The sequence below is a fragment of the Stegostoma tigrinum genome, chromosome 34 (assembly GCF_030684315.1).
Source record: "Stegostoma tigrinum isolate sSteTig4 chromosome 34, sSteTig4.hap1, whole genome shotgun sequence".
Taxonomy (NCBI): domain Eukaryota; kingdom Metazoa; phylum Chordata; class Chondrichthyes; order Orectolobiformes; family Stegostomatidae; genus Stegostoma; species Stegostoma tigrinum.
The window spans coordinates 24,118,234-24,131,899 of NC_081387.1; the positions used below are offsets into that span (position 1 = coordinate 24,118,234).

The following is a 13,666-nucleotide window of genomic DNA, read 5'->3' on the forward strand; positions in this document are numbered from 1 at the left end:
TTATTAACAGCCTGGAGATAACAGAGTAACACAATCCCGGTGGCACAATATTTTCACACAGAAGTAACCATTAATCAGTAACAAGTAGCTATCACAACACGGCTGATCTAGTCCTGTGTTTTAAAACTGAGTGGAGGAGGATGAGGTTCAGCAGCAAAAAACAGCATATGAAATGGAAGCTGGAGATTCTGGCCCCAACCCTTGTGACCAATAACCTGACAACTTCAGTCATTCTTGAAGTATGGAATGTTCATAGTTTAACGGAGAAAGAATTCCAAAGATTCACATTCCTCAATGAAGAGCCTTCTTACTTCAGCCCTAAATGGCCAGTCATTCAGTCTGAGCTTGCAAGCCTATGATCTCAGCTATCGAACAGGAAAGAGTTTTTTTCAGCATCTAACTGGTCAAGCCCTTCAAAATGTCATACATTTCAATCAGATCAGTTCTCTGAAAATCCTGGGAATATAGTTCTAACCTGTTCATTGCTCCGCTCATCCCAGTGTGCAATCTCGTGAAGCTTTGGTGCACTCCCTGTAGGGAACTGAATGGTCTGGACAGAGTAGATGTTGGGAAGATGCTTCCATTGGTAGGACAGACTAGCAGCCCAGCGCACAGCCTTAGAGTATAGGGGAGACCTTTTCGAATGAGATAAGGAGAAACTTCTTTAGCCAGAGAGTGGTAAATCTACGGAATTCACTGCCACAGAAGGCTATGGAGGCCAGGTTGTCGAGTACATTTAAGACTGAGATAGATAGGTTCTTGATTATTAAGGGGATCAAGGGTTATGGGGAGAAAAAGTAGGAGAATGGGGTTGAGGAACTTAACAGTCATGACTGAATGGCAGTGCAGACTTGATGGGCCGAACAACCTAATTTCTGCTCCTATGTCTTATGGTGTATCCTTTCTTAGGTAAAGGTGCCAAAACTAAATGCACTGCATCAGATCTGCTGTCTCCAATGCAGTTTAGACCACAGAGAGCAAAATCCTGCAAATGCTGGAACCTGAAAACAAAAGCATAAAATGCTGGAAGGATGTAGGGTCTAGGCCCAAAACGTCAGCTTTTGTGCTCCTGAGATGCTGCTGGGCCTGCTGTGTTCATCCAGCCTCACATTTCATTATCTTAAATGCTGGAAGTACTCAGCTAGTTAGGCAGCAACTTTGAACAGACAGGGAAAAACAGATAGCATTTCAGGTCTGTGAACTTTCAATAGAATCCTCAATACAAAGAAAAGCTTACATGGTATTTGCTTCCCAACTGCTTGCTACACCTGTCTACTTATTTTCTAAGATTCATGTCACAAAACGCAGGTCCCTGTGAATACCAACATTCTCCACAATCTCACCATTCTTAAATTCTTCTACTTTAGTATGTTTTTATATCAAAGTAAATAACTTCACACTTCACCCTTACAGTAAATTCCATCTGTTCCTTTCTTGCCTACTGGGTCAGTCCTTTTAAATCCTACTCCAGTTCTTTGTCTTCCTGCTAATGACTCATTTTAATCTGCACAGGGCTATTTGCAAATGTTTGGGAGTACAATGTAATTCTCAGCATTTACTCCTTATCCTTAAATTTACTGGGTAAATCAGCTGGCACTGAAAGTAGTCAACGCTCTCCAGACTGGCACAATAGTAATATTTACAGACAGCAAGGCTCCAACTGTCCTGTATTTAGGTGGTAAAAGATTATTCAAAGCTGGAGCAAGTAATCAGTGCAGATAACATTGGGAATACATATTTTTAATTGGAGACTGTCTGGGAAATACTGGGAGATTTTATATTTTTTGGACATTCTCTGGACTGAAAAACATTACACGTCATTTCTTGGAAAATGAAGCCAATAATTTAACATACTCTAAGCTGCCTACTGTCTTATTATAAGTCACGTGACTAGGAAGAATCAGCTAAGCAAAGTTTAAGGAAATGATTTATTGCCCTAATTATCATTTTAAAACCCCCGATTCCAACAGCACTTCAGAACTAGGCTAACAGAAACTCTCTCTGAGAAAGTAAAGAAGACACCTCAGAGTTCTCTCTCTCTCAAACTCCTGTTTCTGAGAAGTTGTGGCTGGGAGCTCCAAATACCAGTTTATCAGTCTACTTTATAGAACCTGAAGCTGTGGTCATTGACCAATCCTCAGTGACTCAAATCCAAGCCAACCGGAATCAAAACACCACATTATTAATACTCTACAACTTCCAATAATTTAGCTTTGTCGACAGGTAATTCAGTGACTGTGAGAACTCATCACATTTTATCCTTCGTTTCCAAGCTTTTGGCCCAATGGAGGTGTTTGTTCCCTTTTGTGTTTTTTTAAATAAGCTATCACCTTGGCAGGCACTCACTTTGTTGTATGGGAGTGTGTCTGTGAGTACGATTGATCCCAGATTACAGTTTAGAAATTAACCATGCTTTGTCACTGATTTTAGGCGTAATCTTTGTTCATAATAAATAACTTACTTTTATTCACTTAAAGAAGCTTAATGATGTTTCTTTTATTTTAATAGCGGTAATAAAGAGAAGAATTTGGCTATTTTGGTAACTGAATCAACAAATTTACACCTAATGGAGGAGTGTTGGGGTTTGGTAATCAGCACTTTCCCCAGTCATAGCTGTAACAACAATAACTTTGTTATGATCTTGTATTCTGATTCTTTGGCATCTCCTAAAGATTTCCCCAGCTTGGCATTTCTTGCAGCAATGCAGAAACAGTAGCAGGTCATTCATCTCTTCGAGTCTATTTAATTATTCACCGTGTTCATGGTGATCTAACACCATTTAGCCTCCATTCTCCACTGCCCCCATGCCAGCTGCTTAGCTGATGGCTTTATTGACTTGTTATAACTAAGGATATCCTTTAGTTGATGCACTTGTCTTTTTTTTGTCATTGGCCCTCTATTTCCATTAAGAATTTGTTAAATATCCCCCACCAGAGCCGAGGGGTTACAAATAGGGAAGACGACGGACTAGTGGCAATGTCGTCAAACTCGCGCCGAACAGGCTAATGTTAGGGGGTCATGGGTGCAAATCTCACCAGGGCCTGTGAATTCAAGAAAAATCTGGAATGACATAGCTAGCCAGTTGGTGACCACGTGATCCGTGTCAATTGTTGCTGAACCAGATGGGGTTTTAACAATGTTCTTTTCAGAAGGAAATTTGCCACCTTTACTTGGGCTTAGCCTACAGATGACTCCAGACCAACAGCACGTGATTAACTGTTAACTGGGTAACAAGGGATGGAAAATAAAAGCTGGCTGAGCCAGGGACATCTATATCCTTTTAAATAGTACATATTTTTAAAAATCAGGAGGAACTGAAGAAGTTTGGACTGTTTCCAAGCCTGTACAACATTCCAATCAAGTCTTCAGACAGAAAGGAAGGTCTGGACATATTAGCCTGTTTTTTCAGTGATGTTCAAGGGATGAATATTAACATTGCTATAGAATTCCTGACATCCACCTGTTGGGACTGGCAGGGTCTCGAGCTAACATCTCAGCTGAAAGATGCAGTGCAGAACTTCCTCAGCACTGCACTGGAGTGTCAGCCAGCATTTTGTATTCAATCCTTAGGATTCGGACTTGAATCCTTGAACTTCTGATTCAAGCTAAGAGTGCTAGCTCTCAGGGTATTTCATGCTTTGGGTTCATGTCCCCTTGAAAATTGATTGAGAAATGCTAAATTGTTTCAAGTGGAACAATACATGCATTCAGAATGAAAGTTTCCCCAAGGCATATCCCATCCAGCTGTCCCCATTCAGTTCAACTTCATAGTTCTCAATTACAGACAGGGCGACACAAAGTCTGCGACTCACCTCCATACTGGCCAAGCTGAGGAGAGGACAGCGATATCAAGGTGTCCACATTGTGGTCTGGCATTGTAGAGAGGATACCTCGACAGATCAGACCGCCTGAAACAGAAAACAGGAGGACATGCTCAGTTTCTTAAGCAACGTTCGACAGAAATCCAGTTTTTCAGTAAGCTGAGATTTCCAAACCACTCAACAGTGAACTCTCACATCATTGCAGCCAGGGAAGCAGATGTACAGAAGACGCTGTATTGAAAAGATGCTCAATATCCTTCTTAAAACACAAACAAAAACCCACCACCCCACAAAGCGTCCTTGAAGATTGCTAGCTCTATCGAATAGAGGATGGTCCTCAATTGATAGTGAAGAGTAAAAGAGAAGGAGGGGAGAGGGAAAACTGGAAACATGAATTCCAACCAGCTATTTTTACCTTTTCTTTAAAATTTAGTTTTAAAGTTCATCTTAGGTTAGCATTAATGAACATCCCTGATTGCACTCGGGAAATCAGTAGTGAGTTATCTTCTTGAATTCGCCGTAGTCCATGAGATGCAGCTACACCGACAGGCCAACAGAGGAGTAGCAGGATTTTGACCCAGAAGTAATGAAGTAACAGTCATGTGTTTCCAAATCAGGATTATGTGTTGCTAAGAGGGGAACTTGCACATGATGATGCTTTCACTCTGTGGTAAGGTAATTGCAATGGAATGCAACACATCATGGGACATAGGGGATATTTTTGGATAGTAAGCTAGCACAGGATGGTTTCCCAGCATGAGATTGTGCAGCATCACTGAAGAGAATGACATGAAGGACAGTAATGCTGCAATATGTGCACTTTGATATGGCAAAATGCCCTCCATCCAATGATGAGGAAGAGTCCAAATGGACACAGGGGAAAATACCTTACCATAGTTGCTGCAGTTGTGGTTAGCACAGGATAAAATCCACAGTCATGCCACATCATCACTGACTGACAATCCTCTAACATCCCCCCCGCCCCACACCCGACACCCTAACCATCAGCACTGCAGGACTCCAAGAGGATGGCCCATAACCACCTCTGAGGGTAATTAAAGTCAGGCAATAGCTGTAAGATTTGCCAGTGATGCCACAATTTGGAGAACAGATTACAAAAACGATTTGCATCAAAATAATGCTGTACAACAACAAAACCGTCGCCCCAGCTTAGAGGCATCCAGGGCGTTGTTTGTCAACAGATTGCTAAATGAAGCTTGTTTCTGCCATATGAGTTGTGTGAACTGCTGCATTTCTGCACAGAAGCAGTAAGCTAAACAATAAGTGGTGTGCAGCGGTGACCAAGCAAGAGCAGGTGACACATCAATGTTACATCTTCAGACAGCGTGCATCGTTTTGCAGTTGAGGGCTGGAGCCCAGAGAATGTAAACTGCAGTCACTGCATAAACAGGAAGATTGTGGTGAGCAGAAAAACAGAATACACCTAGCACAGCGCATGAATTCATTTCAAATGTGGTTAAAGAGTCCACTGACCTATTAACACTCTCAGAAAAGGACAAAGGAAAGCTCTGTCTACAATTTCACATTGTGCGTTTCTGGGGCTGGTACTGAATGGTTTCAAAATAAAGCCCAAGTTACACTGGTCCACCAAATACACCCAGGGCAGGGACATTCAGGTTCAGATCTTCATTTTATTTGGCAATGAATGATTTTCCAAGCACTATCCGACAAAATTCTTTGGATAGTGAGTCAAGGAATCCAATTTTTCAAACTCAGTCCATCAGGTAGAGAGGTGGGGTAAGGGGAACAGGGAGAGAAAAGGTTATGTTGCACTATGTAGAGGCCTAGCCACAGTTTAAAACAAAACCTGTATTTAAAAATACCCTGTGCTGATCGTCATGCCCTGACTAAACTAAAAAACATTCTGTCCTCATTCAGTCAGTGTCCCTCTAGTCCCTTCCTATTCATGTAACCGTCCAGATGCCTCTCAAATGTTGCAAAGTGCCTGCTTCCACCACCTCCCCTGGCAGTGCATTCCAGGCTCCTACCACTCCCTACATGAAAAGCTTTCCTGCACATTTCCCTTAAATTTTTGCCCTCTCACCTTGAACCCGTGCCCCCTTGTAATTGAAACTGCTACCTGGGGAAAAAACCTCACACTATCCACCCTATCTATGCCTCACATAATTTTGTAAACCGCCATCAGATCTCCTCTCAACCACTGTCTTTCCATTGAAAACAATCCTAGTCTTTTTAACACATCCTCATAGACAATGCCCTCAAGACCTGGAAACATCCTAGTGAACCTTCTTTGCACTCTCTCCAAAGTTTCCATGTCTTTCTGGTAGCACAGTGACCAAAACTGCACACAGTACTCCAAATGCGGCCTAACATGGGTTTTATAATAGCTGAAATATGTTTAGCCAACTCTTGTATTCTATGTCGTAGCCGATGAAGGCAAGCATGCCATATGCCTTCTTAATCACCTTGGCCACCTGTGTTGCCACTTTTAGGCAAGTGTGGACCTGCATGCCCAGATCCATTTTTATGTAAGTGTTTCTAAGGGTTCTGCCATTTGCAGTGTAATTCACAACTAAATTTGATGCTTCAAAATACATCACCTCGCACTTGTCTAGAATAAACTCCATCTGCCAATTCTGTGCCCAAGTCACCAATCTATCTATATCCTGTTGTATCCTTTCATAATCAATCATTTGCACAACCAGCAACTCCACCAATCTTCATGTCATCTGCAAACTTAATCAGGCCACGCACATTTTCCTCCAGATCATTTATATATAATACAAACAAGAGAGGACCTAAGACTGATATCTGTGGAACACCACCAATTACCAGTCTCCATTCTGAAAAAAACCCTCCACCGCTACCTTCTGTCTTCAACGGCCAAGCCAGTTATGTATCCATCTAGCCAGCCACCCTGAATACCATGTGATTTTAGATTTTGTACTAATCTGCCACCAGGGACTTTATCAAATGCCTTACGAAAGTCCATATAAACTATATCCACCGCAGTTACCTCATCAATTATCTTTGTCAGATCTCCAAAATCTTCCATCAGGTCGGTGAGACATGACCTTCCCCGTACAAAACCATGCTGCCTATCACCAACTAGTCCATTTGTGCACATATCCTGTCCCTCAGTATCTTCTCCAAGAGCTTACCCACCACAGATGTCAATGTCTCTGGCCTGTAATTTCCTGGATTATCCCTGCTTCCTTTCTTAAGCAAGGGAAGAACATTAGCTAATCTCCAGTCCCCTGGACCATCATCTGTGGTCAAAGAGGATGTGAAGATATCTGCTAATGCCCCAGCTATTTCTTCCCTTGCATTTCCCATTAACCTGGGATAGATCCCATCTGGCCCTGGGGACTTTCCTATGTAATGCAATTTAGGAAACTCAAAAACTCTCCTTTGATATATGGATATTTGAGAGTATTCACACACTCATCCACAACCTCAACTTCAGTCATGTCCTTCTCCTTGGTGAATACCGATAAGTACTTATTAAGGATCTCTCTCACTTCCTGCGGCTCCACGCATAACTTCAATCCTTTGTCCTTGAGGGGGCCCTCGGTACCTTCTTTTATCAGAAACATTTACACCACAGAGAATCTCCTGGCCATAACACACCCATTGTTTGGAAAAATGAAGTGAACGCTAGTTCAGAAAAACAAATTATCTAAATAACAACTATCCCATTCCATTCCATGTATGTACATATACAAATGTTCAAATACATGTGGTGTGACTTATAAACATAATTGGCAGGAGAAATCAGTCAAGCATTTCCATTCTAACCAGGTCATGCAGAGCAAATGTAACTGCCAAATAAATAACAGCCACAAGCACCACAAATCAACATGGCAAAAACATTTTGAAATGCGCTTATCAATCACAGTGTAAGCACTCTCACAGAAATCTCTCGGTAGAGCCATACCTTGAGAGTAACAGATCATGTGAACCCCATTCGCTGCATTCTGCATGATGGGATAGATGGCTGCTTTGAATCCATCCACCTGACTCCACAGTGACTTCAGGCTCTGTGTGTGATCAAACAGGTCAATGACAGTCACATTGGTACCTGGATGTGTCTGAGGGGAGGCGGAAATGAAACAGAAACCTTTCATTAGGAAGTACACAGGAATCCTTCCAGCCCAATTCATTCAAACAATTTAAAGAAGAGGTTTCATAGCTCACAGGGAAAAAAAAAACAATGCTCCCCTCAATCAAACCACCTTCCTGGGATGTCCCAAAGTGACTAGATGATCAATTCATTAAACCTACAGTGTAGCTCTTGTTAAATTGCAGTCTATTTGGGAGAACTCCCATATTCTGCATCCCAACCAACCTACAGATACCAAGGCAAAAGTTGATTCAATCTCAAAAAAAAAATTGCGCACTAAAAATTTGTGACAAAACATTTAAAACATTCACAAATAATATCCATTAGTTTCAACCTCCAGTTGTCATGCTGAAGTCATGATCAACTAGTTATGTACAAGTGGATGAACTGGAAGGAGTAGGCCATTTGGGCCTGCTTCTCCATTCAATAACATATCTCGTCAGATTGTGGTCAGAGCTCCATATTTTTCCACAGCCCCAGTGACTTTTGAATTTTTGATAGTCAAGAATCTACCTACCTCTGAAGAATCAACAATCAATCAACCCCTCCTCCACCACTCATGGGAAGAGAGTTCTAAAGACTCAACTTCCAGAGAAAACAATTCTTCTTCTTTTGGTCTTAAAATATTTTTAAACGGTGTCCCTTACTTTTGGTATCTTGTACAAAGCAAAACATCCTATCAGCACCTATCTTGACACTATTCAGTGCAAAGCAGCCCACTTGACAGGCACCATATCCACAAGCATTCACTTCCCTCACCACCGACCCTCAGTCTCAACAGGGTGCACTGTCTGTGAGATGCACTGCCAAAATTTGCCACAGCTCCCTATACAGTATGTTCTAAATCCACAACCACCTACAGGGCAGCAAATACATGGGATGTCCAACATCCACAAATTCACCTCCAAACCCATACAATCCTGGCTTGGAAAAGTATCACTGTCACTGGGTCAAAATCCTGGAACATTTTGCTAAGGATACTGTGGTGTCCCTATATCCTAAGGACTGTAGTAGTTCAAGAGGGCAGCTCACCAACACTTTGCCAAAGTTAACTAGGGACAGCAATAAATGCCAGTCCAGCCACTGGTGCCCTTATCCCTTGTGTAAATACAAAGAAGAAAGGTATGAACATACAAACATATGAGTTATCAGGATTTATGCCCTCAATCCACTGATTCCTCCACAATTCAGCAAAATCAGGGCTGACCTGCTTACTCCATAATCCCAACTCCACTCTCCCTCTTGATGACCTTTCACCCCTGAGTTTATTACAATCCATCAACCTCTGCATTTAAAAAAAAGAGTCAAAAACTCTGCTTTCATTTGCTTTAAAGTAAGACAGGTCCAAATACTCTCCACAGTCCGTGAGAGAGAAAAAAAATGCTCTCTCTCTTAAAAGGGTATTATATTTTTTAAACAGTGACCCCTCGTTTCTACAGTCTCCAACAAAATGAAACATTCTTGTATATTCACCCGAGTAACACCCCTCAGAATCTTATCTTCCAATCAAGTGACAGTTTACTCTTCAATATCCAGCAAATATAAGCCTAGCCAGTTGGCTTGGTCCTCACAAGATTACCCACCATTCCACTAAGACCTTCCTGAACTGCATCCAACACTTCCACGTTCTTCTTTAACTCACCAATGCTATACACGATGGTCCAGATGTGGTTTTGCCTTATAACTGAAGCATAACTTCTCTACTTTCAACTAAATTCTCCCTTCAATAAACAATATCCATGTAATAATTAACACAAAGAAGTTGCCAGACTGACCAACTTTTTCTCTTTCACTTCCCCCTTCTTGCCTCGGTAAGCTGCGATGAAGAGAGCTACGAGAGACTTTATAAAGGACTGGTTACACTTCAGCTGGAGGACTGTGTTTAACTGTTGGCAACACATTTTGAAAAGGTGCAGAGGAGGTTCACTACAATGGTACCAGTGTGAGGGACATCAGTTAAATGGAGCCCCTGAAGAAAGCTTGCTTGTGTTTCTTACAGGTTAAGGGTAGACTGATAAAGATGATGAAAATCTTGCCTATAAAGGATAGTGGGAGCAGATTTAACTGTGAGGTTTTGTTAAAGGAATTTGTTGAATATTTTAATTGGATAACTTTCAGAACAATGGTGAAAAGAACATGTAGGACAGTCGAGTGGAAAATTCTATCAAGGAATTGCCACATGCACAATGGGTGAAATGGCTTCCTTCTGGACCGAATCACACAATGTACACAGATATGATCAAGTCAGCAGCCAGTCAGTGTGAATGAGAAGAACACTGCACTTTAAAAAAACGAGCAGTGACACTCAGCAAGTTACAAACCCATGGAGCTGCTGCAAATAAAATTTTAAGGTCTATAAATCCAGCAATTCCCCTGAGCAAAGATTTCCCAGAAATTTAAAAGATAAAACTGGCCATTCAGTAAATATTTTAAGGGTGACGACCTTGTTTACCAGCAAAGTTAACTAGCCGCTTGTAAATAAAATGCAAAGTAAACTCAGTCTCTGATGTTATTGTGGGTGAATCCTTTGCACCCACAAATATTTACTAACCTTGAAATAGTCAACTTTCCTTTCTCTCAGGAAGATGAAATCGATGTCACGGCACTCACGTTGCAAGAGGGAAGGTTACTATATTTCAGTGTGTCCAAAGACTCCATAGGTAACAGGTATTTAAAATTTAAATTTAAAATGTAAAATTTTAAATTATTGCAAAATCTGGTAGTCCTGTTGACAGACAGTGTAACTCTGAGTAACACTGAGGACATGGTATCAGGAAAGGTGCCAGATTGAATCTGTTTATGTTTATTAAATTTATGTTTATTAGTCTCAACCAAAGTAGGAACGCTGAAACCTAGCCTCAGGCAGAGGAGGAGCTGAGGCACCTTCAAGTCACTATGATTGTTGGTCATCCACCCTGCCTGGAAAGCTCCGTCATTATAGATTGAAAGATTTAGTTGCATTGGCATTCAGCAGCCAACTTGAACCCAATGCATCCACTGAGAATCTCATGGGATCAAACAGGACTGTTGTTTCAGACAATGACTGATTTTACCTTCCATTAGGCTGGATTGTTAAGCATATTCAAGGCTGATATAGACAGATTTTTAAGGAAGGAAATCTACGTGTTCAGGATAAGGCAGGAAATTGAAGTTCAGGATTGATTTTTGATCATAATTTAATTGAACGGTAGGACACACACGGCCCAAAAGGCCTACTTCTTCCCCTATGTCTATGGTCTTATTAATATGAATGAACAACTTTGGGCTGAGATATGATACCATCATTCCATCTGAGATCCAATGGAATCCTTCATTATGATGCTGGTTAAAATTATACTCTCGGTGTCGCAGCTGGGCTACATCCGAATTCCTTTCACGCAGTGTAATCCATCATCTTCAGTGACTCTAGAATCTTCACATAAATTCCCTCAACACTGCACTATCACCCTCCCTACCCCAACACCCATCCCCAATCTCCTCTTTGGCTCCCTGACACAGCAACACAGAGATTGACCTCTCCATTTCCAACAGTTCTTTCAATTCTGAAGCCTCTGAGAATTTAGCTTTGTGTGCCTAAAGTACAAATGGTACACAGTGAGATCTGCCTTGCCCCCGTTAGCTACTCTGTTTCTTCTCTTTCATAGTGAAAGACCACTATTCCAGGTCATCAGGTATACTTTGTTCATGATTGGGCTCCACTTGGACATGATTTCCAAGCAGCCATGAACTCAAGAGAGTTCACAATTCACAAGATGCCCAACCAATGGCAATGAAAAAAGACATATATGTGTGTAAGGGGAGAGGCATCATCTAAAGGGCAAGGAATAAATCCCAAAGGATAATTAACCTGTACAATTCAGCAATTAAAATGAGATACTGATCCCATATGATTCGCAATGTGATCAACTATACAGGTCTTCCTGAAAGGCAACTTGTGTAGTCTACTTCAGAGAAAGAGGATAAAGACATTGACAAAATAATTAAGAATAAGCAACAGCCTGAGAGAATTGAAACTCTTCAAATAGATGGTGCTGGTAAACAAGCAAGAAGCATTAAAATTGTTGGCAACACATTTTAAAAAGGTGCAGAGGAGGTTCACTACAATGATACCAGCATGAGGGACATCAGTTACATGGAGCCCCTGAAGAAAGATTGCTTGTGTTCCTTACTGGTTAAGGGTAGATTGATAAAGATGTTGAAAATCTTGAAGGGTTTTGATAGAGTGAACATAAAAGATAAACATTCTAGTGGCAACTGAGAGACACTGATTTGATTGGTGCAACAGCCAGGGAGTGGAGGAGGGAACTGTAAATTTTAAAACAGCAAATTGTCGCAGCTTTGAATGCACTGCCTATAAAGGATGGTGGGAGCAGATTTAACTGTGAAAGGGGAAAAGCACTTAGACAAATGGTGTGTCAATAGAAAGCATCGATTTCTCGGATTGGGCTGGTAGCTGATCATTTAGGCAGTGTGCCAACAGAATTCTTTGTGTGTAGTCAAACAGATTATTGCTGTTCTATTGCCTTCAGCATTCTTCACAAACCAACATGTGCACTTTATGTTTCATTGCCCAGAGTCACTAGGGAATGAATAGTGACAGGCCCTGCCCTGGAGTTTTGCACAAAGATATGGTAAAGAAATAAGCACAAAGGATGCTTTCAGATCTCAGTTCTATACCTCATTTAAGTGATTTTAATTTTGAACTCTACCCAGCACATGCATTTTTAGGGCTTTTGGTATTTTAAATTCAGGAAATGTAAGCAGTAGTTTTAAGCAACTAATGTCACTAACAACTTCAGGTAAAGTAAAAGTAGTCTCTGTCCCTCATTCTGCATTGAAATTATGGCTGAGAGATCTTTTACATTTACCTGACAGGACAAATAGAACTTCAAATTAATACCTGAAAACTAAAGTCAGTACCACAAACAGGGGTTCTCTTCCTCTGAGTACTGCTGGAAGTGTTGGCCTAGATTTTGGCCTCAGATCTTGAATGAAACTTCGGGACTTGGGTGTGGGAATATGTGGGTGTGTGTGCGCCAGAGTGTGATTGTGAGTGTATGTATGTTAACTGAACTATGGCTGTGGATGCAAATATCCAAACAAATATTCCAGTCAAGTTTGATATTCTTGCCTCTCACCTCTCTTAGCTTTGCTTCTTAAAAGTTAAACAAAAGTCTGGAGGCTGGTACAGCCAAATCGTGCTTCTGAATACAGCCAGGTGTTAAAGATCTGAATCTTACTTAAAATTAACACCAACATTTTAATTTGGTGAAGTCCTCCAACAGTATCACAAGATGACACCAAAACTCAGAAATAGCAAAATATTACTGTCACACTGCTGTTTATGGGATTCTGCTATAAACAAACTGATTGTCATGTTTCCTGCATTCTAATACTTGGCACTTAATTAGTTGTAAAGCAAGTGAAATCAGGAAAGGCTCAATGGAATCTTTCTGTCTTTATTGCAGCAACATATCTCAGTCCCACATATGGAGAAGACCCCTAACTAGACAACAAACCCCTCTGACTGCTCATCTAATGCACAACCAGCAATAACTTATCTCCAGATCCTCAGCCTGAACCCATCTCTCCCTCTCACATCAGTACACTCGCTCCTCACTTGTTACTGATAATCCAGTTCCCCTTTCCATATTTGACAGAAGACCACTGCAAAACCATACAGGACACAGAACATAAAGTGTGAAGCTGGATGAACACAGCAGGCCAAGCAGCATCTCAG

General features: G+C 41.2%; 1 protein-coding gene across 3 annotated transcripts in view; it reads right to left on the reverse strand.

Annotated features, from left to right (window-relative positions):
• Positions 1-13,666, reverse strand: part of ppt2b (palmitoyl-protein thioesterase 2b) — a 34,713-nt gene that overhangs the window by 17,633 nt on the left and 3,414 nt on the right. For all 3 annotated transcript variants that reach the window (XM_048520249.2, XM_048520248.2, XM_048520250.2), the window contains exons 2-3: positions 7,741-7,894; positions 3,813-3,908 (exon numbers count right to left, since the gene is read on the reverse strand). In XM_048520249.2, coding sequence (XP_048376206.1) covers positions 3,813-3,908; positions 7,741-7,894 — 250 coding nt within the window. The remainder of the gene's footprint in view (positions 1-3,812; positions 3,909-7,740; positions 7,895-13,666) is intronic.